General features: G+C 39.7%; 1 protein-coding gene across 4 annotated transcripts in view; it reads left to right on the forward strand.

Annotated features, from left to right (window-relative positions):
• NUP93 (nucleoporin 93) overlaps positions 1-27,959 on the forward strand; it is a 104,760-nt gene that overhangs the window by 23,994 nt on the left and 52,807 nt on the right. For 3 of the 4 annotated variants that reach the window (XR_014256662.1, XM_082436982.1, XM_082436983.1), the window contains exon 3: positions 4,039-4,156. Coding sequence is in view for 2 of the 4 variants with exons in the window: in XM_082436982.1 (XP_082293108.1) it covers positions 4,039-4,156 (118 nt within the window). In the remaining 2 variants the exon portion in view is untranslated. Of the gene's footprint in view, positions 1-4,038; positions 4,157-26,782; positions 26,964-27,959 lie in introns of those variants that run through there. The other variant, XM_082436984.1, reaches the window with a different exon arrangement.

The raw sequence follows: 27,959 nt of genomic DNA on the forward strand, positions 1-27,959 counted from the left end.
TGGGCTCTGGATTGATTAGTGTGCATATGTTATTATATGCTCTTACAGGCCTCTAGGAATTAGCTAACTCTGGGAGAGGCAATCGCTCTAGTGCCAGCAAGGCCCCAGATGTCAAAGCAACAAATACAGGAAATAAAAAGGTGTGATTAATATAAATGGTGTAAACAAACAAACAAAGGGTTACCTATAGAAAAAGGGAAAAAATAAGGTGAAGACGGACTTTTTTATAGATTTGACTTTGGAATTGTATAAATATTTTGCGTAATTATAAAACAAAATTAAATTTCAAGAAAGGAATTCCTAAAGAAGGAAAATAAATGCTCATTCAGTTGGTGACATAATCATTCAGAGAGGAACATTTCCAAGTAATATCTTAATCGGTCTTCAATAATGATATTGTTGGTAGAGGGATTGATACTGCTGTTTTGAGACTATTGTGTGTATAGTGTAGGATAAAGCAAATAAGTAGTTAAGGTGGTGATGCTGAGAACTAGGACTTTGGGTATGAGAGAAAGGAGATACAGATAGAAAATCTATGAGTTAACCCCAAACTTGATGTTTTTAATTTTGAATTGGAAGTGTCAGTATGAACTCCTGATGTAATTTATCTTAAGGAAACTGAAACAAAAGTAAAAACTCTATTTCTAGCTCTGTCTACTGAAAGGCTTAGAAACAGTGTAGCAATGAGCAATCCTAGTGCCCAGATAGTGGTCTCTAAAAATCCATTTCTTAATAAAAAGTAACTGGGGCTCTTTGGAGAGTTGACCGATTCCAGGTCTGGAGCAAGTCAGTTTAAGATGAACTTGTCTTGTCATACCAGATGGCAAGGAAGTTATGTAGGTCAACTTGAGTCATGTCGAAAGAACTCAGAAACCAACTTGAAAAGGCTTCTGCTGGCCAAAGATGAGATGATTTTGAGCATGATAAGGATAATAACTGCAGTGGATTGAAATACATCAAATATGTTTAAATTCATGAGTTCGTAATGATACTAAAGCAAAACTCATCAGTCACCTTTGGAGAATGCTAGAGAATCAACTCATTATTCAGAGTAACCACATAGTTGATGAAGAGTGGCTCTGAGGGGAAATATTCCAGCTAATAGAGACAGAATACCACCATTTTGCAACCTCTAAGGAATTAATGCATCTAAGCAATGATCATCAGTGTCTGGTAACATTCCAAAAAGAGGTAATCAGACATTACGTACCTCTTGATAAAAGTCTGAAGTAATTGAACCAAAAAAAAAAAATAATGCCACCTGAATCTGATCAAACCATTAGCACTTACTTTCAATTTACAGGAAATTGGATAGGAGAGGTGGGAGGAACATGTTAAATTACATCGTGGGGATGCAATCAGTAAAACCTGTTATGTGGGAAACTGCATCCTTGCTACTTTGAGTCTGGTCCATAGATCAACAGCGTAAGCATCAGCTGTGAGCTTTTTAGAAATGGAGACCCTCAGGCCCTATCCCAGACCTACTGAAACAGAATATGCATATTAACAAGCTTCCCAGGTGATTCACATGCACATTTCAAGTTGGAGTAGCACTGTTCTATGGAACAAATAATCTAGAGTCTCCAACAAAGAAATTGTAAGAAAAAAAAAATGAGATGGAGGGGCAACTCAAAGATTAAAAGACATTTGGAGGCATATCAATTATTTGCAGGTAGAGAACCTACTTGTATTCCATTCAAACAAACACATTTTAAAGTTATGAAATAATTAAGAGAATATTTTGGATTTACTTCGAAATAATCTGGGTGGTAGAGAGAGGAAAGTAGGTAGGGATGTAGATGAAAATAGAGTTTGCTACAACATGCTAGATTTTGAAGCTGGGTGATAGGTACAGGGTTTATTATTTTAATTTCATATTAAGATTTTTTCTATAATAGTTTAAAAAGGAGTTGGCTAAAATGGCTATAATCAAAAAGGTAGTAACAGGTATTGTCAAGAGTGTGGAAGAAATTAGAACCCTTGTACATTGCTCATGGGAATGTAAAATAGTGTAGCTGCTTTGGAAAATAGTCTGGCAGTTCTTCAGAAGGTTAAACAGGGAGTCAATATATAACCTAGCAGTTCCACTCCTAGGTATACACCCAAGAGAAATGAAAACATACGTTCACACAAAAACTTGCACATGAATGTTCATGGCAGCATTTTTTATAATAACCAAAAAGTGGAAACAACCCAAATGTCCTTCAAATGATGATATGTTCATTAATATAAAATATAGCATATCCATATGATGGAGTACTATTCAATAAGAAGAAGAAATGAAGTACTGATACATGCTACAACATGGATGAACCTTGAAAACGTTATGCTCAGTGAAAGAAACCAGTCATGAAAGACTACATATTGTTATGATTCCATTTATAGAAAATGTCCAGAATAGGCAAATTTATAGAGACAGAAAATAAATTAATGGTTAGGGGGAGATTTGTGGAGATATGAGCATTTTATTGATACATTCCCATGACTGCTGATGGAGTGGGGGAAATTTTGGCAGGGAGGGGTGATGAAAATGTTCTAAAATAGATTGTGGCGATGGTTGTACAACTCTGTGAATATACTAAAACCCATGGAATTCTACACTTTAAATGGGTGAATTGTATGATATGTGAATAATATCTCAGTAAAGCTGTTATAAAAAAGGGAAGGAGAGCCTAATACTGATACCCGTGCTCCAGGCTTCACCCAACACTAATCAGAATCATTGGGAGGAAAGTTGTCTAGATGATTCTAATGTGCAACCAGGACTGGGAACCACTGTATTAGAAAGTTAGCCATCAAGGATTGTTAGAAGAGAGGGGCAAGATTATCTATTTGAAATGATAGCCTGGAGGGGAAGCCTCAGGGATGGCATCATAGCTGACCAGTCTGCACGGAAGAGGCAAAAATCTACAGTGCGGAGCCCTCTGGGTGCACATTATCTATTCCTGTGGTACTAAGTAGAATGGAAATAAGTATGAGAAGTCTTTTCTTTTTTCTAATAAGTCTGTTAGTTCAGAATTGGTCACATCTTCAGTGTAACACCCATAGGTGTTAGGGTTATTTGTGCCGCCACGTGGTCTAGCTTCTTCTAAGTTACTCAGAATGAGCACAGACTTTGTTGATGGGATTTGGAGGTACTAAATCATAATCCAAAAGCAACAGTCTAAACAATTAATTTCCCTGAGTTTCTTTCTTCCAGAGAGTGTTCTAGATATTAGTGAGAATCTATAATTTTTTTTTTGCTCTCCCATTGTTACATTGCTCCAGATGAGTAGACATAAAGCCAGCTGTAGTGTTCCCATCTCTCTTCAAAAGCATTTATTAGTCAGGTGACAGCTTCCTCTACTGTTGGACTGGGCAGCAGAGAGGGAATTTGAAGATGTACTGCACATGGTGTTTGGCTTTTGAAGAGAAGCTTTGGAGAACTGGCCTTGGATTCTGGTTTCCCTGCCCTTTGCAAGTTATTGATTGCCCTGGACTTTCAGTTTCCTTAATGAATGAATGAAGTTTAGACTAGGTTCCCTTGGAGCGTCTAAAATTTTGTGGTTTACTACATCTATCTTTATAGAGGCTGTAAATATAGGATGGTGGTTAAGAGTTTGTGCTGTGGAGCTTGGTGACCTGGCTCTGTTTCCTGGCTCTGTGACTTTTGATAAGTTGGTTAACCTCTTTGCACATTGTTTCCCCCATCTGTAAAACGGGGATTGAGAATAATATGTACCTCACGATTTTCTTTACTATAAAATGTTTGGAGCAGTCTAGTCTATAATTTTATTGATATGCTAGCAATTTATCCTAGACAGGTCCCTCACTCTAATTTAGGCGTGATCAGAACTCTCTCTTACTACCAAATGCAACGTTGTGTCTGTTATCCCAGGTGGTAGATGTTTTTGGAAAGGTATAAAACAACCATACAAAAGTGTTCGGGCAGTATATAAGAAGTTTTAGTTTCATACTAAAAATATTCTCTAGTATTTTAGGAAGCATATTAGATGTTCTAATTCTACTTTTTTCTCCCTGCCCTATATCCACATATAGGTCAGTTCTCCTCGGGTCTCGGGGACTTGACATATCCCACATCTCCCAGCGATTGGAGAGTCTGAGTGCAGCCACCACCTTTGAGCCTCTTGAGCCTGTGAAGGACACAGACATTCAGGTAAGAGCTGCCAGGTACCAGGACTGGTGCAGGTGCAACCCTGAGCATGCAACCCAGGCTGAAGGCCCTGGCCTTTTGTTCACCAGCTGGTTTAGGAATACCACATTTCTTTGTTAATTCTCTTCTTCCTCAGATATTAAGAAAATGGGAGGCTCAGCTTTGGAGGAACATTGGATTATTTTCAGAGTGCTCTGTAAGACTGAATTTAGGAAAGCATTTCCGACCTGCACTTTTTAAATTATTATAATTATGAGCACAGATTTCTCTTCCTTCTTTGGGCTTAATCAAAGGCACGGAGACATTAGTTGTAAGTTTCTCTTGCTTTCTTTGCTAGATCTCAAATAATTTTACTATTCGTCTTCCACATTTCTTTTCTACATCTTGCTTGTGTGGCTTGGCAAAGAGCTGGGGAAAACAGAGTACTATTTACTGAAACCTACTCATCGATTTCTAGGAAGTATTTGGCTCCATTAGTGGCACCAGGAAATGGTCTAATAGAGCACTCCTGTCTCATTTAACCTAGCATGCCACTGGCACAATTGATTGCTATTTTAATTTAGTCAGAAACTGGTTTTTGTGTGTGTGTGTGTGTGTGTGTGTGTGTTCAAAATTGTTAAGGAAAAATCTTGTGATCCATTTAGTTGTTTGGTTTTTTTTTATATTTGTTTATTCATTTATTCATTCATTCATTCCTTCAGGCTGCGCCAGGTCTTAGTTATGGCATGCGGATTCTTTAGTTGTGGCACTCTTAGTTGCGGCATGCATGTGAGATCTAGTTCCCCAACCAGGGATTGAACCCAGTCCCCCTGCATTGGGAGCACAGAGTCTTACCCGCTGGACCACCAGGGAAGTCCCGTGATCCATTTAGTTTTGAGGAATTGGAACACTGACTTGTGTTAGAGTGAAGGGATAGTGGGATACCATTTTTATCATTGATTTACCTTTGAGATGAAAGGATGCAGGTCCTACAAAGGCAAATCCTAGTACAAATGGATCTGTTATTTATTATTTGGGCTCTATTTGAATTAATACTCTTTACCCCACTACCCTTCCGAGAACTGTTTTAATCCATCTACAGTAATGGCCATAATTCTACTGCGTTTATTCCACTTGAGAAACCTAAAACCCTCAACTTTGAGTTGAGAGTTCAGTAACTATAGATATTCATTATTTTCCCTGTTATTGATATGTTCCCAGAGTATGAAAATCCAGTTTTTTTCCAGTTTTACATACTAAATTATATTTGCCTATCACCTTATAGATGCCTTCTTATTTCCGTGTAATCTTTTTTTTTTTAATTAATATATTTATTTTTAGCTGCATTGGGTCTTCATTTCTGTGCGTGGGCTTTCTCTAGTTGCTGCGAGCGGGAGCTACTTGTCATTGTGGTGCGCGGGCTTCTCACTGTGGTGGGTTCGCTTGTTGCGGAGCACGGAATCTAGGCACACTGGCTTCAGTAGTTGCAGCACACAGGCTCAGTAGTTGTGGTTCATGGACTCTGGAGCGCAGGCTCAGTAGTTGTGGTGCATGGGCTTAGTTGCTCCGCGGCACGTGGGATCTTCCCAGACCAGGGCTCGAACCCGTGTCCCCTGCATTGGCAAGCGGATGATTTTTAACCACTGTGCCACCAGGGAAACCCTTTCCGTGTAATCTTAAAATGGCATGTATACTTGCCTCTTTTTTTTTTTTTTTTTAAGTTTTAGCTGTTGCTCTCCCCACCTTCTATTTCAACTGCTTGATGCCCTAGAAACAAATACTTACTCCCATAACAGGTGAGTGAATGAGATATAGCTCAAATAATTTGAATAATCACCATATATTTGGGGAAGTATTCCTAATAGTGTGGAAAGAAATGGCACTTGCTGAAAGGTTATTTGTTTGTTTGTTTGAGTTGTTTTTAATGTTTAAAATGCCAAATAAGTTGTTTATTTTAAAAACTGCTTTTTAGATTTTCTTTGGCATATTTGTAATACATATTTGGAATACCCAGCAACATTTAGCAATGCACTTCATGAATTCCAACTGATGTGGTACAGCATTTTTTGCTTTGAGATATTAATGACAGGTTTATAAATGTATTGAGTCATAATGATCATTTATTCTAACCTTCTACTTTATGCATGAACACTGTCCTTCAATAGCCCCATTAGGTGGCTTCCTAGCAATGCATGCTTGGTCACATCAAAGAGAGTTTCGTAATTTGGAATGAGCACGGCTAAGAGTTTTGGTCCTGCACCACTGGGAAGTCTTTGAACTTTGAGAGGAAGGATGCCTCCGTTTCAAAATTTTACCTCTCAGTTGAGCTTTTCTGGAATAGCTTATTCATAGTGAAATAGTGAAATGGTCACTCCAAGGTAAGTTTTGATTAATTGGGAATTGATAATCTAGACCTGAAGTAAAGATTTAAGACTAACTAGTTTCAAAATAAAATCCTCTATTGACTTCATCTTCTTGCCAGCAAAGGCTTAAAGGAGAAAATTTAACTTCTAAAGGGCTGAGTCTTTGGCCTAATCTGAGATAGCTCTAGTGATTGATAGAGATAGGAGTTTTAAGTTGTATTGTGTGGCTCAGCTGATCTATGCCTAAACTTCCTGTACACATAGTAGTATCATGTCCTTCCCTGACTTCCTGCGTAGTAGTCAAATATAGGAGCCAAGCCAGCTTTCACCCTTAGCATGGAGTGGTCCTCCTTTTAATTCTTCTCTTAATGTGTTGTTTGTCCAAGAAGAGTTAATTTGGACATTTTCAATTTTTTGTTTTTAAAAAGGCCAGATATACTTTTTGATGGACATTTTTTTCTCATTTATTTTTACCAGCTTTACTGAAATATAATTCACATACCATAAATCTGATCGATTTTTGTGTATGAGCTTTTGTTTTCCAACCAGTGCAGTTTTTGAGATGAGAACACACCCTAATCCCACGTACTGAGTATCAGTCAGAGTGAATTTATTATGTCAGCTTATAAATTCATAAAAGGAAATGCTGAAGGATTCTTTGACAGGTGCTGTCCAAGACTTTGTACCATCCATTGTTTGCATTACTTATAAGCTTGGAAAGGCATTTTCCCATGAATAGGTTGTCCTTTTCTGTTTGGTAAACATTGATTGTATTTCCTTCTTTTTCTAATGGAGCTTGAAATTAATACAGGTTTTTTGTTGTTTGTCATAAACAGTGATGTTGGCATGCATTGATAATGCATTTTTAAAAGACTGCTGTGGCCAGCAAAGGTAACATATTTAAATAAACCCACTTAAATATATGTATGGCTGATGCTAGTGGAATTTTTTTTTAATGTTTATTGATTTAATTTTTGGAAATGGTCATAAAGAAGGCCTACACATTTTTGTAATAGAGCTGAAGAGCCATAACTGTTAAGAGGACATGGTACTAAAACAACTGTACTGCTCTATTCTGAGTGACTTTGTGGTGCTTGCAAGTATGGTTCCTCTCACAGAGATCCACTTGCTCACTTCCGTCTTTGGAAAAAAATATAGAGGGCAGACTACACATTTTTACTGTGGTCTGAACAGACCTAATGTACCATGGATGATGTGTATTATATAGTAATAAAGTGCACAGTTACACAGTTCAGTTATATTCTGGGCTTTTTCACTAGATTACATGTATTTTTCAAAAAGGCTCTGCAGAAATAGCCTGGGTTGGCCATAAAAAATGGGAGCTGCAGTTTCTCGGCGTTAGGCTGTAATATTTCCAAATGGCATTAAACCAAAATATAATAATATTATTGCTGAACTTACTGTATTAGATTCCTATGGCTGCCACAGCAAATTACCACAAACTTAGTGGCCTAAAACATTAGAAATGCATTCTCTCACAGTCTGGAGCTCAGAACTTTGAAATCGGTGTTGGCAGCACCCTCCGAAGGCACGAGAGGAGACTCCGTCCTCTTTTAGCTTCTGGTGGCTCCTGACATTCCTTGATCTGTGGCAGCATAAGTCCAGTTTGCCTCCATCTTCATAGGTTTTTTGTCAGGTGTGTCAAATCCACTTCTCCCTTCTCTTATAAGGACACCAGCCATTGAATTTAGGGCCCACCCTAACTCCAAGGTGGTCTCATCTTGAGATGCTTACCTTAATTACATTTGCAGAGACCCCATTTCCAAATAAGATCACATTCACTGGTACCAGGAGTTAGGACTTAGACATATCTTTTTGGCAGTACCCACTTCAACCCACTATACTTACAGTGCCAGAACATTTAAAACTGTAAATTAACTGTAATAAATGAAACATCTTCAAATCTAACTCTGTTTCATGGAGGAGTTTCAGGATAAGACATCTATTTCTAGTTCCAGAGACTGCAAACCTCAACCAAGTATCTGATCTCATCCTCAGCACTCTCTTTCAGGCCTTTGGAAAGTGAGGCTGACAACCCTTGTCTGATTCCAGAGTTTAGTCATAGTCATTCTCTCCAAACAGGTTAATGTTCTAGAATGTGTTTAAGAGATTTCTCAAGAGACATTTTCCAACTAGAAACAGTCTGATTTTTTTTTAAAATAGTTTTTAGTACTCTAGTTTACAGGGTAAGTATAGGTAGGATTAAATTGGGGCGGGGGGGCGTGTGAGAAAGAGATTTCTACTTCAGCTAACCAGGTTACCAAACTCTTTCATTTTCCTTTTATACTTTAGGCCTTTGCTCACCCCCTTCCTTTAGCGTGGAGTAGCACCTCTGAAAATGTCTGAGCCATAATGTCAGTCTGACCCTCTTAAGGCTTTCCTAGATGCCACCTCTTTCATAGTCTCAGATCTCTCTTCTCATGGCCTCCAAATATAGCATGTCGGCTTTACTGCTTAGGAAAAAACAAAACTTTCTGAATGTTCCCGCACAAAGTAAACAACTTTAGATTATGTTGTTGGAATTGACTTAGCAACCAATTTAAATCTTGATAAATGAAAATGTAGCCCCTTCTACACACAAAAAAACCCTATATGGAACTAAACGTCTTCATAATATGCTAAATTTCCAGATGGAAATCTGTCCTGTATGAATAAAGAGAAAAAGAAGTCTTAAAAAGAGGATAAAATAACTATAAGAAAATGGTGCAATAATAATTGACTTGTTAAAAACTCGTTATACTTACCACACTATATCTATAATAAAATATTCATTATTTCCTTCCTTTTTCTGTCCTTGGAAATGTAGCGTATACTCAAACCACTCTTAGCTTATCTTTTAAATAATCAGAAGAAGCTAAATGGCTTTGGTAAGCATAAAATGAATCACTGGTGGTATAATCCCATATCACCTAAATTGTTATTTTCATGGTTTATCTTTTAATTTTATACCTTCAGAATTAAGGTACTGCTGATTAAATGCAGCTGTGTATTACAGCTAAGAGGAAAAAGTAGTTGTCTTGAGTGCTAATTGTGTGTTTGTAGTACTGGCAAGTTGTTGGTAAGGAATTGGTTCCAGAAATCCTGTGGCAGTTTGTTGAAAAGTTCAGACTTTCTTAGAATGATTAGTATGCTAATAGCAGTTCTTCAGGATTAGTACTAGCAAAGTATTAATATTGAGGGAAAGGTGCACTAAGCTTTCCCTAGCTCAAATTAGTTGAGGGAAGGTGCATTCTGAATGGGTGAACAATATCTTAATTCTGGAATTATTTTTAAAGAAATGTAGTTGTCATTTTCATCTATTCCTAGAAACTGAAACTGCTAAGTGTGTGTACCAAGGAGAGGTCTTACCAAAGCTGCTTTAGTAAATTAAGGAAGAGATGAGGTTCATTCATAAGAGTTGCATCTATTTGCATACTGATAATTTGTATAGCAATTCTGAGAAATGGTTTAAGTAGGCAAAACATACTTATCTTCCTTATTGTTTCTGCTCTTAATATGCTTGAGCAGTCTTTTTTGCAAATAATAGTGATCTAGCCCAAATTGGATGATTAGAAATTTTGAATTGATGGACTCTGAAGGAATAAAACTTTGCTCTTCAAATGTTTTCACATAATATAAAAATGTAAGAGACTGTTGCATGGAATCTAACAGTGTGAAGATTTTTAGTTAAGCATTTGATTTATTGACCTCCTTTGTTATATTCCTCTTGCTCCTAAGAGAGTCAGTGGGAAGTTCATGGTAACCTTTCTTATGAATTTTTAGAGGACTTTAATGGATATTTGAATCTTGCCCTTTCCCAGCTTATAACAGCTGCCTATCCGAGACTTGAAACAACCTATAGGTAATGCTCTTGGGTTCACTAGCAAATGAATCCGGTTCCCACTGGATCCAAAGCCCGTTAGTTAGAGAGGAACCCTTTCCTAGAACAAATACCAGGTACGTTTTAGGCCAGAATTCAGTTGTAGTGGCTGAGGTGCGTGTGGAAAAGACACACATCACACTGTGTCCTGTGTTCTTGTTCAGGGCAGTAGCTGTGCTAGGCTTCGTCTCTTGTGTAAACACTGCGGTGCCCACATCACCCCCACTTAATGAGTACATTTGCTGTTCCTTGTCATTAAACCCTGACCCAGAGTAAATCTGAGCTGGTAAAAACCAGTAAACATGTAAAAAGGAAAAAATAGTGTCTTCACAGAGGCAGGTTAATGTGCCATCCTATTTTGTGTTTATAATTAGGTAGTCTAATGCTGATTGCTGTGGTAAGTACTGAAATGATTTAATTTTTCGGCCTGTTTGTGATAAGGGGAAAGGTAGACATTACGGTCTGGTGGCAAAGTACGCAGTTGTATTAAAGTGTCCTCTGAATGGAATTAAAAATGGTAACTTTGGAATAAAAATGGTGGTTAAAGGCATCGTCTGTGGAAAATGTGAAAAACTGCTTTTATGTGAGCCAAGTATATAAGATTTCAGCTTTTTTACTTAACTATTCACACTTACTCCTGAATGCAGGGCTTTCAGAACAAGCAAGTAAATGGATGCTGAATGCATTCTGTGCAGGCAGGAAATGACAGGCTTTTTTGTCTTCTCAGAGGTTTCTTATATCCTGTAGTGAGCAGGGGAATATCAATTACCAACTTAAGAAAGAAGTTGGAATGGTTCTGTAAGAGTATTTTGGAAGAAGCCCACGGCTAAAATATTTATCTAACAATTTAATAGAGCACTTCAAGTATTGGCCAGGCCCTGGTGCCTTTGAACTGGAGTTCAGTCATCCCCTCCCTCTTTACCAGCTTCTCTTAACCTGCCGATATCTATTGATGCCTCGGTACTCCGGAGGTGCGGAACGTATATTGTTATCTTCAGTCTGGTATCTTTAAAATGCTTGGTTTCAGGAATCAGAAATGGGCTAAACTGTTTGATTTAAATGGGGGTTAAAACCTTGTCAAATATTGAATGCACTACTGTAGACCAGTCTGTCATTCTCAGATGGCAGCCCTTGACCCTGTGCGCCACTTTGATCTGCTTGCCACAGCGCCCTGTCATCTCTTATTTCTGTTTCGGAGTGTTCAGTCCAAGGCTTTCCGGGCCAGCAGCCTGATGCGGCTCCTTCCATTGGTGGTGGTTACAAAGTGTGGCCCCCTAGTTATAAAACTTTGGGGCCCAGGTTCTCCTTGTCTCCATTAAAAATCCACATTCTGTGAAGGAACTGAGAGAGGGGCTCAGACAGGAGAGACTCTTGGTTTTGCTTTTTTCTGTTTGTTGTTTGGCAGGGACCAGGAAAAGAAGCTGGGAGGTAGGATGGGCAACATTCTCTACTGACAAGACCAGTACTATAATTTCTTTTGCTGCAGAGCTCCCAGAACCAGTGTGTATTGCTTCCTTTTTGAGCATTTTCCTGTCTCGCAAATGGTTGGCTTCCATCTTGCACTTCAGATATGGAGAGGTTGAGTGAGTCCCACGCTCAGAGTGAAGGCAGCTCCTGGTCTGCAACACTAACAATGAGCAGCGGTGCACGCGCTGCTTCAGTTATCCTGGAGGGCGGAAGGGCTAGTCCCCACTTCTCACCATGGAGTGGCTGTGAGGCCGAGATGCCATCAGCAAAATCCCGCCTGTGCTTTTCAGTAAACCACAGCACTTGAAGCACTGCAGCAGAATCTGCTGAGCAGGGCTGGGCGTGACACAGCTTCCAAGAAACTGTACAAAAAGAACCTTTGTCTTATAAAACACATTTACAACTAGAGCCAGGCTATTCGTTTAGTTCATAACACAAACGGGAGGATTAGGTCAGCAGAACGTAAGTGGGAGTGTGGATTCACTGGCTGATTTTTATTACTACCTGATTTGATTTATTTCTTTGAATGACACGAGCACAAGGATATGGGGCAGAGTTTTCTCCATTCCTCCTTTATCTATTTAAAAAAAATTGTCTAATTAAAAAAAGCTGTTACTATCTTAGGGACAGGTAGACACAGCCATGGAAGGTTATAATATGCTTGATTTGCTCAAGGTACCAAAATATACTTGTATGATATTATCTGGGAGTGCTTTCTCATTTCTTACTCGGTTCTCTGTTATCCACAGTGCATATGAGTCTGTCTCAGCAGAAGCAGTCTCTAAATGAGCAGGGCCTGGTGAATCCTTGAAGGTTTAAGGCATTCACAGTAGCACTTGGCTCTGTGATGAGGCCCCACACTGCCCCACATGTCTTCATGTTGAAGGAATATGGTGATGGGTGTTGTATTCAGAAGGTGCTTACATAATCCGTGCTTCTCAAGTTTCTTTTTTCCCAATTTATCTCAGACTGAGAGATACTTTTATAAAATACAGCAAAAATGAATTACTAGAAAAAATGAAATAAAAGACATGCAGAATATAAGCCTTAGGTTTTGTTTGTTTTTTGTTTGTTTGTTTTTGGCCATGCCATGAGGCTTGTGGGATCTTAGTTCACCAACCAGGGATTGATCCTGGGCCCCAGCGGTGAAAGCATGGATCCTAACGACTGCCAGGGCCAGGGAATTCCTGCAAGCCTTAGTTTTTTAAATTAAATTCAGTGGACGTAAAATTACTCTGTCAGATTGCTATAAAAGTTTCTAAATGCTGATTCTCAGATTTTGTACTTACCTGCTGCAGACTGGGAACAAACTACTTGTGGACGGGTGCTTCTTCAGCTGTACTTTGGGTAGTACTAGTTTCAGTAGCTGTGTTTTCTTCCTTTCTCCTTTCCCCCCACTTCCTCCCTCCCCTCCTCCCCGCCACTTTCCCTCCTCATCTCTCTCCCCTTCCTTTCCTGTCTCCCTTCCTTTCTTTTGTTTAGTTTACTTGTTGGTACAGTGAAACATGGCACCAAAGACAATTTTGAATTCCGGTTTTCTGTTTTACCCCAGCTAAAATAGGGAAGGCAAAGCTAAGGTTTACTGAACATTTATTGTGTCCAGACACTGTACTGAGCACTTTCTGGGTTTCCTCATTCAGTCCTTCCAGTAACCCTCTGAGGCAGTTACTATTGTTAACTCCATTTCACCAAGGAGGAGCCTAAGGCCTAAAAGGCTATTATGCCAGACTTGAAGTCCCTTCTGTGGGTTTGAGTTCAGTACTGTGCCCTTATTCCCCTAGGTTTTAAATTTCATTGTAGACTAATTTTCAGGTTATATTTGAAGGAGAAAGATGGTAGAAATAGGAAATAGATGTATAGTTGATCACTCATTTAGAGCAAAATAAAGAGTATAAAGCCCACAGAGAATGGATGTGGTGGGCATCGCTCTTATTTATATAAGCTTAGTAGTAAAATAATGTTGATTGAGGGAGAAGCTGGAATGTGCTTTCTAAACCTTAATACAAACACTGCTGGTTTGGGGGGAAGATGAGTTTTGCAGGAAGGCCAAACCTGCTTCCTCCATTTATCTCCAGGTGCTGGTTTTTTTGCCATAGTTTTCTGCTTGCTGAGCTGTCAGTTTAATTTACTGTCTAAAGCCCAGCCTATTATTTCTCAGTTTTGCTGCCCTACAGGTACACTGTAAAGGATTTCTGTGAAATCCTGGAGCAGCTTTTAGTTTTGAAATGCCAAGGCTTTGTGCTTGTAAAAATAGGTTGGGTTCAGCTTCTTGCTTGATCATCTTTGTTTTGTTTTGCTTCTGAAGCTGAGCTGGAGTTAGAAGGATGATGCTAGAAGCAATTTAAAGGGCACATCAAATTTTTACTGTAATCCTGAACTATTGATTGTTGACTCATTTGTAGGTTTAATGCAGACCCATTTCCTTACTTAGCGTCTGACTGGCCATTAAGCTCTGGCAGTATGCCGGAATGTTGAAATCTTGCATCTTATAATATGATTTGGCTGCCTATGGGTATTATGTGTGTTTGGCTTTTAAAGACACAGGCAAAGCCCTCAACTTGGTGTGTGCTCCAGAATACAGGAAAGAATTTCTGCACAGCAAAATTACTCACTTCTAGGAGACAGCACAAAAGTGAGGAGTTGACATTCAGCAGAACATTAATACCTGAAGTCATGCAAATTGTTACTCTTTGGACTAACTGGCTCTTAGAAATAAATGCAAACTAACATAACAGAATCTTGAAGAGAAGACCAGCAGGGAACTAACTGGGCAGGGGTGGTGGTGTGCAAAGAGTAGGTCCCAGCTAAGCAAGCACTCCCATGTAAGTGGTCCTCAGCGTGTGCCTGGTGCCACTCTCACAGTGTGAAGTTGAAATTAGACTCTAGCTGAGGGGCAGGTACAGTGTCCTGCTTATGGAGGGAGCTGGGCTCAGAGTGATTGGAAGAGAAGCAGTCATTGCCTATGAAAGACTTTTACCCTCCTTTTCACAACCTGGACACCTCTTGACTGGAATTGAGGGTGAGTGAAGGCTGAGGGAGTTAGATGACAAGAAAACATTAAATTTGGGATTTTAAGGGTGTGAATGAGAACTGAATGGCGTTAGAAGGGAAAATTCACTTTTCCCTCTAATTACAAAAACAAGATGTCCTTAGTTCACAGAACTTGGAAAATGGCTCCATAGTGTACTTTCTTGACTGCCACCATTTTGGGAGTGTTGAATTGTTTGGACCAGGTACTTGAAGCTGTAGAACATCTTTGAAATGACAAGGAAAATTGATTTATTTTAACAGGGGAGTGAGGAATTAGTCCATGAAGCATGTGTTAGAGATAGACTATAAGAATGGCCCTCATAGTTCAGAATTGGTCAATTCCTATGAAGTAATATACAGTCTTTTCCTTTATTCTGTAATGGAAAAAACTTCCTAATGTGTGAAAAGGGATCTGAGATGTGCAGATTTCATGAGCAACCATTATGTCATTTCACTCTCCCCCTCAAACCGTTGGGAAAGGACTTCCCTGGTGGCGCAGTGGTTAAGAATTCGCCTGCCAATGCAGGGAACACCGGTTTGATCCCTGGTCCGGGAAGATGCCACATGCCACAGAGCAACTAAGCCCGTGTGCCACAACTACTGAGTCTGTGCTCTAGAGCCCATGAGCCACAACTGCTGAGCCCGCGCGCCTCAGCTACTGAAGCCGACGCGCCTAGAGCCCGTGCTCTGCAACAAGAAAAGCCACCGCAATGAGAAGCCCTCGCACCGCAATGAAAAGTAGTCCCTGCTCACCACAACTGGAGAAAGCATGCGCGCAGCAACAAAGACCCAACACAGTCAAAAAAAAAATAAATTAAATAAATAAAATTTTTAAAAATTATTAAAAAAAAAAACCTGTTGGGAAAAATAGTTATTGAGAAGTTCTATGACTTTGCCCTAATTTAGAAGTTTTAGGGGGGAAGTAACAGGTTAGTAATTTGAGGGACACACCATAATAATCTTTCCATTCGTATAATACTTTGCAGTGGGCTTTGTCCATCACCGTCTTGTTCCTTACTGCAGTGTTTGAGGTGAGGTGAATGGGTGTTAGCGTCATCTTTATCTTTATTTAGAAGCAGAAGAAACCGAGATCAAGATAGATTAGTTATTATCAAAGGTGGAACTTGAACCCAGATGCTTCTTAATACCTTGCCCTGTATCCTTATTATCATGCCTTGCTGAGGAAGGCATCAAGGGGTGGACTGGTTGGATAAATTCCTCCTCCTCCTCCTCCTCCTCCTCCTCCTCCTCATCATCATCATCATCACCATCACCATCGTCACCACCACCACAAAGATGCTAAGCTAGTTCTTTTGCCACTGGTCAAATTTCTTGATGTTTTGGTTCTTTCCCCTTAGACCTTTTCTTACTTGTTTTCTTTGAAGTGACATTTCCATTTATTCCTTTCCATGTGAAAGATTTGCTGGTTAACTAAATCAGTCATAGGTATGAAAATGCTACTTAGAAGGGTAATATTACAGACTGAGTGGGGACAAACCTCACTTTTTCCATCTGAGATATACTTTGGAACAAAAAGTGATACTGAACAAAAGTGTTGCTGCTGCTGATATATTTTACAGATGTACTTTATGTGAAGGGGCCCAGGGTTTCTTGAGATTTGTCACGCTAGAGTCTATCAGCCTTGTTTGTGCTGAGTAGGTCACTGGTGCCAAGCAAATGCAAAGTGGCAAACCAGAACAAATACCATATTTGAAACTTTAGGTGGACTAGACTGTCAGGGTTCAGAGCAGGTTAGGAGGGAGATTTTTTGTTTTTGTTTTTGCCAGTTTTTTGCTTTCTGTTTCACCCTCCCTGAGTCTTCCTTCCTTTGGACTGTCCTCCCTTCTTTCATTTTTTTGTCTGTTCTTTTTGTCTTTTCTCCTTTTTTCCATTCATTCTTGCTTTCCTTCTGTCTTTTGCATCCCTCTTTCTTTCCCCCCCGCTGGTCCCCCCCCAGCCTTTTAGACTGGCTGGCATCCGGAGCAGCCATTGCTAATGGGAGTATACCTCCTTTTTTGCAGTCAAGTGGCAGCTGTGAAATCATGGCTGTTAGAATGGCTTCTGCAGCCTGGCAGCGTGCAGCCAGGCAGCGTGCAGCCACCAGCGCTGTCTTGCTCTGTAGAGTGAGTCTAGGTGTGGGGTTGGGCTGGGCCTGGTGGAGAGGCTGGATCTACAGGAGCCTGGCCTTGTTGGCTGCCAGAGGTGGGCCTCTTCCTCACATGCTCTTGTTACTTGTGTTTTCTGCTTTTGCAAACCCCAAAGAGGTGGAATTTAGTTTATTCATCTGGCTAACCTGCTCATGCTTTGCTCTTTTAATGGGTACCCTGAAGTGCATTTCCTTATTTTTGGCCCTTGCCTAAAGCCTCTGCTAATATTCTACTTTTTTGGTGCCTGACTCAGCTTGATATTGAGGGTGTATAAGACTTTTCTGTTATAGTACATAGCTGTTTTGGGTGAGGCTGTTTCAACTTATTTGTTTTTTGAGGATTGATCATACATTAAAGCCAAATCCTAAGTAGAGAAGATGATGGGGAAGAAAATGACCAAGGAAAAGGGCACATTTGATTTTGTTTTTTATGTTTTAGGAATGAAGTTATAAATTAATCTAGCTCTCAACTTCATCTATGTTCTTCACCGTTTGTTAACTATTCATCCTACTAGCTCATATTTTGGGGAAAGGGGGAGTGTTATGGAATAGGGTTTGTTTTGGAGCAGCAAACATTGCAGAGCCCTTCAGGCCTCCAGGTTTTTCTTTGGGGATTAAGAGGGGAAAGGAGCTGCAAATCTCACCTTTGTCTTTGTATTAACTTTCTACTTCAGGTTGGTTTTAATTTCCTTCTCCATTCCTCTCATGAATGCATTTGACAACAGGAAAGAAGCTCTTTATCAGTGATTCTAAAGTGTGGTGCACAGATCAGCAGCATCAATATCACCTGGGAGCTTGTTAGAAATGCAAATTCTCAGGCCCCACCTCAAAGCTACAGAATCCAAATCTCTGGAGGTGGGGCCCAGAATGTTCGTTTGAACAAGCCCTCCAGCATGAGGTCCACTGGGTTAAGTTATTACAGAAGTCTAGTTAGTATAAGTAAACCCTTCTTTTCTAGCCATCTCTGCCAACTTTTATACTTAGTCCACCTGTGGACCAACCCTGAACTTTCAGCCTGCAAAGCAGTATATTTATCTTCTAAATGTTTGAGTCCATAAAGAATTTGTAACCACTCATGAAGGACACAGTGGTCAATAAAATATGTTAAAAACTTATATATATTAAAAACCTATGACTTATAATTGGTCATTGATTATTTTTTTTACCATGGAGGTATTGACTCTGATACCGAGGCTGTAGCTTAAAATACACTGCCTAAAAAGCAGTCAGAGCCCAGTGGGGAATGAAGAAGAGAGGGGGATGGAGGAAAGGGAAGTGGAGGGATTAATAATCCCATTTTAGTTAATCATCACTTTCCTCTCTGATCACTGTGAGCGGATGTGCTATTGCTTCTGCAAATGTTAATAATTCATGGATGGACTGTGCCAAAAGAAGGCCTTAAATCTGGTCTCTCAGCAGATTAAATACACCGTCTGCCATCATTAGGAGCCAGGAGAGATGAAAGATGGACTTGTTGTTTTTATTCATTAACCTGGTTTTCTCTGCCTTTCTCCTCAGCTCCTCTCATCCTCATTTTGTTTACCTTTTCATTTGCTTCTCTCTGTAACCCCCTCCTGCATTGAGTGAGCGCTAAAGATCTTGGGTCTACTGTCAATGACATTAGATTTTACTTTTCCTTACCTACTAGTAACAACAGATGCCATGAGAGAAAGCAGAGAGGCAGAATAAGTATTTCCTTGGAAATGTCTAAATCAGTCTGAATATTTTAAAAATGTATTAAAATGTGCAGCCTGTGGGTCTTAGAAATCATTTGAAATGGCTTCTCTTTGCTTTGAAGAGTAATTCTGTTGTATAGGCAGTTGAAGATATACATAGTGTTCTTCATATAGGTGTGGTAGCATTTTCCCATTTTACAGATGAGGAAACTGAGGCATGGTGTGAATAACTTGTGTAGGGTTACCTAGAACCCAGTTCTTTGACTCCCAACTTCAGCATGCTTTCCACTAGGTTTAATTACCTCTTGCCTTTAGAAATCATATGTAGGTAGCTTTACATGGTTTTTCACCGATAAGGCTTAAATAGAACTTAATTAGATTAAGTGTGACTAATATATAGGTAGCTTCACAGGAACACTTCAGGTTAAATTCTGAATGTGAGTTGCCCAGAAGCACCACAGTTGGAGAAGGCTGACGACAAGCTGCAGTTCTGTAGACATTTCTCGAGCATCTGAATAATAACCTTCAACAACTTACAGGTTAATCAATAAATATATTTGAGCACTTAACCCTGTGCATGATGCTTTGTTAAGCACCATAAGTGGATATAATATAGTCCCCATCTTTATTAGATCTTCAGTGTTTTAGGTCTACCGAAGGGGATTCAGCTACTTGAAATGTCCCAGTATCGACTTAAGGATGTGAGATGGCAAAATAGTAGAACTGAAAATGTTTTAATCACCTCAGTAGTTTGCTGGAGGACTTAGTATGTAAGAAGCATGTTAATAAAACTGGACCATTGTTTTTTTAAATGATTTTCACCTGTGTCACTGCTGGAAGGATGGTGGAGAGAATGGTGTGGGAAGAGCAGATTTTATTTTATTTTATTTTATTTATTTATTTAAAAATTATTTATTTATTTATTTATTTATTTATTTTTGGCTGTGTTGGGTCTTCGTTTCTGTGCAAGGGCTTTCTCCAGTTGCGGCAAGCGAGGGCCACTCTTCATCGCGGTGTGCGGGCCTCTCACTATCGTGGCCTCTCTTGTTGCTGAACACAGGCTCCAGACGCGCAGGCTCAGTAGTTGTGGCTCACGGGCCTAGTCACTCCGTGGCATGTGGGATCTTCCCAGACCAGGGCTCGAACCCATGTCCCCCTGCATCGGCAGGCAGATTCTCAACCACTGCGCCACCAGGGAAGCCCCAAGAGCAGATTTTAAAATCAGCCTAGTTTTCAAAAAACTGTTTTAGAATTGCAGATCCTCGTGTTCCTGTTGTAGAGATGTAGAGGGTGCAGTACCTCAGTGAATTTGAAATTCTGACCAGATAATGAAATATATACAGGTTTTCCCTTGTTTAAATTACATTGAGGATTGAGTAATTTTAGTAATCCTTTTCTACTGAGGAGTCTTTTTTTTTTCTTAATTTCTGGCCTCATCAGGGTTTTCTAGTTAATAACAGAAATAGTAAATAATATGCAGCAAAAAAATTGCATGAAAATTGAGGTTTTAGTGTCTTTTATCTAAAATAATAGTAATAATATGATAGACATTGCTTTAGGAAGCAAATCCAAACTCTGAATATCTGCATTTATTAAAGAAATCGTGGGGTGATATTTAGCTTTAGTATTCCTTCAAATAACAGCTTCCCTACTGAATTTAAAATAGAAGTTGTTTAAAAGAGTTCTATTTACAATCAACCTGGTAAGAAATACATCTGTTGTGTAAAGTACATTGGTAACAAAACTAGCAAGCCAGAAGCTGTTCTTTTCTATCCACCATCATCCTCCATGTAAGAACTTCAGATTCCATGAAATAGAGTCCATCAAGCACACACCCAGCCAGGTTTTGTTGGTACAGTGTCCCATAGTGCTATGCAGAGAACTCAGGCCCTGAACCCAGGACCTGGACCTGTGAGAATCTGAGTTTCTCTGTGCCTTATTTTCTTAATCTATGCCACAAGGGAAATGAGTCACCCCTGAAATTTTATGGCTACAACAAAAATGAGTCTGTATTTACTGTATTATTTCATTTATTATTATTGAGGTAGAAGTTCTTCATATAGTCGACAAGTTCTTGCCAAAATCTCTTGTTCCCTTTATCTAAATACTAAGGCTTGATTAGATGCTGTGAGTGTGTGTGTGTCTGTGTGTGTGTGTGTGTGTGTGTGTGTGTGTGTGTGTGTGTGTGTGAGAGAGAGACAGACAGACAGACAGACAGACCCAGACCCAGACCCAGACTGACAGAGAGCTCTCATTCTGAATTTCTGAAACTTTGGACTGCAGTGAATTGCCCTGGAGGAATATTTGAGGAGAGCTGCTTCCTCCTCCCATTTTAGCCCATTCCCATTAGTAACTGCACTTAACTGAGGAACTACTTCCCAAAAACATGTTTAAAGTGGAAATCTTACTTCTGAAATTACCTTCACCTACCTGCCTTAAAGTTTCTGGCCCACTTCTAAACCGTGTTCCCACCCCTTTTGGCTTATAGGCTTACCAAAGCAGAACCCTGCTCTGGGGCAGCAGGAACTCATCAGCTTCTCAGGCAGAGAGCTTTCTTCTCCCTGTTGTTTCTTGACCCCTGAGCAGACAAGTTTGCATATGAGCAACAGAGAGTGGACCTTAATTTGTTTTACTGCTAAAAAAGATGTGCAGACATCCTCTGACTCTTTAGTGACTGCGTAAGTCTAGTGGTCCTCACTTAATACTCAAGGCGAAATGTCATTGATAAAATTAGCAGGTTGCTTTTTCATTCTCAGCTGATTTGTCAGGACAGATCAGCTGTGAATACCACACCACTGACTTTGGCTAGGACCATCTCATTTTCCCGGAATCTCCTTGGCTCTAGATGCAACTGAGAAGGAAGCCGACTTTTCGAATTGAATACTGTTGGTAATATTGCTTAGTCACAAAGAAGAATTTGGTGCCTCTGCACATTGGCCAAGAACCACCTCAGCATCTGTCTTAATACCTAAGGCTGCAGTTATCTCAAGGAGCTGAAGAGATTTGAAAGAACAAACAACAAGCCAAAGTAATATTTAGCTCCCCTTTAAGTAGATGCTTCCATCTCCCTGGGTGGGGCCTGGTGAACACTAATGAAAATCAGTGAAGTGGTTTGTTGCATGCCCATTAAGGACAGCATGATGGTAGGCACTGATGACAATTAGAATAAACATAAATTCTGGATACTGCCCCCTAGAAGCTCCTTGTTTTCTACCTGGAGAGCCCAGACTAACATTCCTATAATAGGGTCAAACTGTCCAAGACAGTGTAAAGTGACTGGCAAAACTGAATGGGAATGACATGAGATTCTACATGCCATACGGAGTTCAGAGGAGAGGAAGGGGGTAATGACGAATGACTTCAAGGGTGATTGGGGATGATCCCCTGGGATAGTCAGGATCCCAATAGGCCTTGAAAGATTAAATGGGCTTAGCCTGCAGGAAGTGAAAGAAGATATGAGAGTAATAACCTGAACAAGGTCAGGGAGGTGAGAATAGAAGTTATGTGCTAAGAAATAAAGTCTGTCAGTGAGGGGGGGGATCAAATGTGAAAGGAGTGACTGCCAAGCAGTGGAGTGTAGGCAGTACACGCTGTTAAAAGTTTTGGAGTAGGTAAATGTCAACACGGAAGGAGGGAGGGTGTGGAAACACTTAAGGAAGTTAGCATGGCCAGTGGAAGGATACCTGCTGCGGTGTTGTTCAGAGGCAATTGCAGTAATCCAGGCACAGTGGTGATGGCCAGGACCAGGTTGGTGGCCAAGAAAGCTGAGAGGAAAAGATATGTGAGAGACATTTGGAATAAAACATCTGCCGCACTTGGTGCCTGTTGGGCTTAAGAAGGATGTTCAGAAATAACTCAAGGTTTGTGGCAAGAGAAGGATTGGTGCTGTTGGTGAAGCTGAGGAATTACCAAGGTTAACTAGATTGAGAGTTGAGATTTTGTTTCAGTTTTTGATGTTCTGGCAAGACATCACCATGGAAATGCCCCTGTAACACTTAAAGGTAGGATAAGAATCACTGCTCAGAAAATAGCTCCAGACAGAATTTTCCAGAGCCACTGGTCTAGAGGTAAGAGTTGTGGCAGTGCAAATGACTGTACAGGACGGGAAGCGTATAGCATGGGGCAAGGGACCAAGGTCTCAGTAAGGAGAGAGGAGCCAGGAGGAAGTTGGTGATGGAGGCTGGGAAGGGAACTGGGAGCCCGCTGTGCCTCAGAAGACTCGCAAGTAGGGGACAGTGACTGCCCGACCTCACGTGGCCTCTCATTTTTAACTCTTAAAAGCACTTACCCACCAGTGATATTACTTGATCTTCCCAGCAGCCCAGTGACCCTGGCAGAAGGCAGAACACAGCTAACCAGCATTCTGTAAAAGTTTGATTTCTGGGTAGAGCCCTGCATATTGTTAATGTACTTTAGAGCTTTACAGTTGTGCACTTGAACTTCACCTAGTGATTTTTTATTTATTTTATTTTATTTTAGTTAGTTAGTTAGTTTTGGCTGCACCGCGCAGCATGCGGGATCTTAAGTTTCCCGACCAGGGATTGACCCCATGCTCCCTGCAGTGGAAGCATGGATTCTTAACCATTGGACCGCCAGGGAAGTCCCCACCTAGTGATTATTATAATTCTACTTGAACCATAGAATTTCAGTGGCTTCCTTTTTCTGTTCTATAATCTTATTTGTTAATGGTAACAGGTTTTTGTTTTTTTTTAAAAGGAGTACTAATGCCACCCCTTAAAAAATGTCTCCTCATCCTTGGTGTGTTTCAAGCATGGGCCTAAGGAAATTGGAACTGTTTCCCCCCCTCCTTTTTTTTTTTCCCTTCTCAGATCTTTCAAACCAGTTAGCTACATGAGGGAGAAAGTCTGAGAGTCTTTGGAACCTGGATATCTTAAGTTGGAGGAAGTGTTCCTACTATTTTCGGAAAATTTTTTCTTTCTTTCTTGGTCCTACACCTGTACTTTGCTAAGAAGTTCTTTAATGGACTAATTGGGAGAATCTGTAGAGAGATGGAAATAAAAACAACAAACTTGAAACTTCTATTAAAGATTCTCATTACAGTGAATTCTAAGGAACTATCTAAAGGCATACTTTGTTAGAATTTTATATGGAATACTGTTTAGAAATTCAAGCCCTCACCTGAAATTTGGAGATCTTTCAAATACACAAAGACCTAATACACTTTGGTCATTGTGGTAGTAAGATCCATCTGTCTTTACACTTGGGTGTCTACATTTTTTACATAGAGTGTGTGTGTATCTGATGTACAAATTAGCTGCTGTTGTAGTTCAGAATGGTGCAGTGTGCAGAGGATTTTGAAAAGATCGTATCGATCCCCTTTGGTAGAAAGAATCAGACATCATCTTTGCATTTGTATAAGCAGGCGCATTTGTGTCCCTTATATTAATAAGTGCTGAGTCCACTACTTGTCTGTCCTTTTCTCTTTGTTTTAGTTTTTGCTTAGGGCTGTATAAAGCCAAAACACAGAATTAAACAGTGGACTACCAAATAGGCATTTAGGAATGGATTAATTCATCTAGTGATAAATCAATTGGAAAAGTACCTCCTTTGTAAGGTGGCTTCTGTCCAGCGTTTTAATGACCTCCACATACTTATTCGGGCTTGAAGTCTGAGGCAGGTTAGTTAACACTTCTCAGTAGTCTCTGCTCCGAGGTCCTTTGCAGTCAGAATATTCTGCAGCTCATCTGGTCTCCTTGGGATATTCATAGATTGGGGAAGACTGAGGCTGAGCTGGTTTATGGTTTATTCTAGCATAAAGATATATCCTCTGAATGTATTTCTTTGGCTATAGTGGCATGGAAAAATGTGGCTCCATGATGTGGGTTTTTTAAGTAATTGAAGGGGGTTTTCTCAGTCCCGTGTAGTGAACTTCAGATGTCTCCCTCAGGAATAGGTTTTAACTGTCAGTGAAGTGGTTTGACTGTAACCACACTGGGGTCTTTGAGTTCTTTTTTTTCTTGCCCCTTCCATCCCCAGGCAGAGACTCCTATTGCTGCATATCCACTGTGTTCCAATGCTGTATTTATTTGATCAGAAACAAAAGAGTTTGCTTCTTGCACTGGTTCAGAGAGAGGTCCCCCAGGATTGTCTTTTGTTCAGTAATTGGAGCATAAGCTGAGCCTGGTTAATTTCAAAGCTACCCCCAACACGATCCCTCTCTCCCTCCTTGTGCGGTTTTGAGCTGCTAGTTCTATCTTGTATTGGGTCTGGAACAAAAAAGCTTGAATTGTTGAGTGTTAGCTACAACTACTGTGACATCTGCTGTGGCACCAAATAGCACTGTTGGTGCAGTTAATTTTAAGTTAGGAGAAGAAACAAAACTAGAAAGCTCTTCAGCTTTACAGCTCTTGTTAACACATGCACCTCCAAATTATGCATTTGGTGCTATCACAATGAATAAAACAAAGGAAATCATGGGTTGATTTTTATGTTAGTAACATAAGTTCTTTCATTGTTATTCACTGTTCAGACACCAGTGTGTTCTTATGTTCATTCTTTTTCCCTTTAGTTTTATTTTTTTCAGGGCAGAAATGTCTGAAACATCTCAACTATGAACATTTAATTGGCAAAAGTTCTGATGTAAGGAATACAAGTTGATTATATTAGTTATTTATCTTTTAAAGCAGCAAAGTCTGTAACCTGGTTCTGCTTCTTTAAATACCAGAATGATTATTATAGATGAATAAGAACCTTAAGTAGCCAAATTCTAGATACTAAGTAGCCAAGTTAATATTTGTATAAAAATGTGTTTTGAAATTGGCAAATCATGTGTCCTTCAGGTTCCGCAGTATAGGTATTGGTTTTGCAGCCAACACATTGCATCGTAGGGTTTGTGGGTTTTGTTTTTGAAGATGGAAGGGTCTTTTTCTTGATTTTTCTTTTGCAATCTGCACCATAATGACTGTCCACTACCTTACTGGCCTGACTTTAATCATCTGGTGCCTGGTTCTCAGTGCGGTTTCATCTCTGCTTTTGCACAAGCTTTCCTGTAATTGCACAGTTGTTTGCTGCATTGAATTTCTTTTAGTGACAATAAAAAACACATGTTAGTATTTTGATGTAGTCTTTAATTTTCAGGTTATATATTAAAACTCGGAGGAAAAAAAATCCCTTTCTGAGGAACATTTTAAAAAACCATTACAGTAGTATGGGAATATTCATTATTTACACATCATATATTTTTCCCTAAATGTTATACAGAGAAGTGACAGTTGAGCTGAGCATATGTTAATAAAAGGTCTGCATTTTCCTGTGTCACTGACAGTTTCATTGGCTGTATATTCCTGAAATGCAAATAACCTCGGTTCTGTTCAAAGCTGTAATTAATCTGAATAGTTATTTAAACAGTATCGAAATATTTTAACTACTGAGAGGCCAAACATATAAGATGGTGAATTTACTGTTCTGTTTGAAGGACAGGGCACTTGATGAGGGTACAGTGATCTGAGATGCTTGTGGATGTTGGATCTACAAATTCTGTAGGCTAAAATGGCAGAATCTGCCTGCTGCTGTATAAAATCTTTTAACCACCATTTATTTTAGCATCATGGCATGTGCAAATTCCTGCTGCTCAGTTAAGGGACCAGCTTCACAACTGGTGTTACAATCTGTGGCCACAGCACTGCATCACAATGCAGCAAATGCATTTTCCACATTAACCAAACATGACAGCTGAAGCGATTATTAACCATGCAAGATGTCGGAAGTCATCAAAAATTCACATCAGAGTAATTGCAGTGGCTTGGGTCAAAAAAAAAAAAGTATCATAGCATTCCTTGCCTACATGTTGTCTCTCCCCCTCTTAAATTTTAACTTGGTACAGTCCGTTAACAATAAAATACCCTTCTGTAACCTATAAACTGTTACTCCCATCCGTTTGTGCTTTCAAACTGATGGCTGACTTCTCTGAATTTGTGTGGAGCAGCACAAATGATGATGCTGCGCCCAGGGGCTGTGTGCACCCTTTTTAAGGGGTCCCTGCAATCTCATTGTCTAATTAGACTCTTTAGTGCTTCAGTCATATCAGCATTTGCAGGGTGTTCTCTTTTCCTTTTTCTTCTTTCTCTCTCTTCTCTCTCTCTTTCCTCTCTCTCCTCTCCCCTCCTTCCCCCTCTCAATTCTGGCTGTTCGAAGTGGGAAAAACTTGAGCACTGGTTCCAGCAGAGCTCATCCCACACAGAAGGTATGGAAGAGCTGCGTGACCAACAGCGTCGACCGGTCTGTAACTCCTTAAATTTGAGAGCTGCAGGTAGGATTGCCTATGTTTCGTAAAGAAATTCAGATTATTGTGCCCTAGTAAATAACATTGATAGCATGTAGTTGCAGTACCTCTGAAAGACAAAGTCTCGGTTTGCTTAAAATTTTGAGATGAATTCAGAAGCATTTAACTCATTCAATAGAAAAAGTACTTGATTCTTCTGAGAATTATTCAGATTTGTGCCCTGTCATTCTACACTTTTCTTTAAAAAAAATCTTTTGGGTGGGGCAGAGAAACATTTGCTTAAAGATTTAAATAGTTGGTTATTTAGGATTTTTGCAGGCTTCATCTTTAAGTAGTAAGTAGTGTGGTCTTTCTTTAGGATTTTTTTGAAAAGATGCATACGAAGTACAGAATTCTTACAAGAGGTAAAATATTAAAATAGAATTTTTCTTTTCTAAAATCAGATCCTTCTTTGGGATTGTAGGTGAGTGTGTGTGTGTGCGTAGAATGCTTTACCAAGGAATTCAGTCATTTATGTTTTGTTATAGGGAAAAAGTACTATTTGATATATCTGGAATTACCTCACAAGAAATGCTTTAGCATAAGGCTTTAAAATGTGGATTCTTAAGTATTATCAAATGTAGGTGATTTGAATTAAGATAGTTACTTTTCCTATCCTAAATTCATCCTCAAAAGAGTGTGATATGAATGCTTTAAGTATACTTCCAATTTTTGGTGCAGAGAATGTGATTTGTGTAAGTGAAATGAAAAACTTCCCAAGTCACGTAAGCATTATCTGGAGGGTGGTAAAATTATAAATGTTGCCTATACCACGTTTAATACCTTGATTAATATCAGAGATAAAATACTTTTAATGCAGCATTTAAAAGCAGCTTGATTGTTGTCTTCCCTTAAAAACAAGCCCCCCCCCAAAAAAAAAGACAATGATGTATAGCTTTTACCCCAAGGAATGTATTTGTATCATGGGACCTGTAGGGTCTGGACTTCTTTCCGAAGCATGGACTTGGAAACTGCTCACCTAGT

The sequence above is a fragment of the Balaenoptera physalus genome (genome assembly GCF_965194825.1).
Source record: "Balaenoptera physalus genome assembly, chromosome: 19".
NCBI lineage: Eukaryota > Metazoa > Chordata > Mammalia > Artiodactyla > Balaenopteridae > Balaenoptera > Balaenoptera physalus.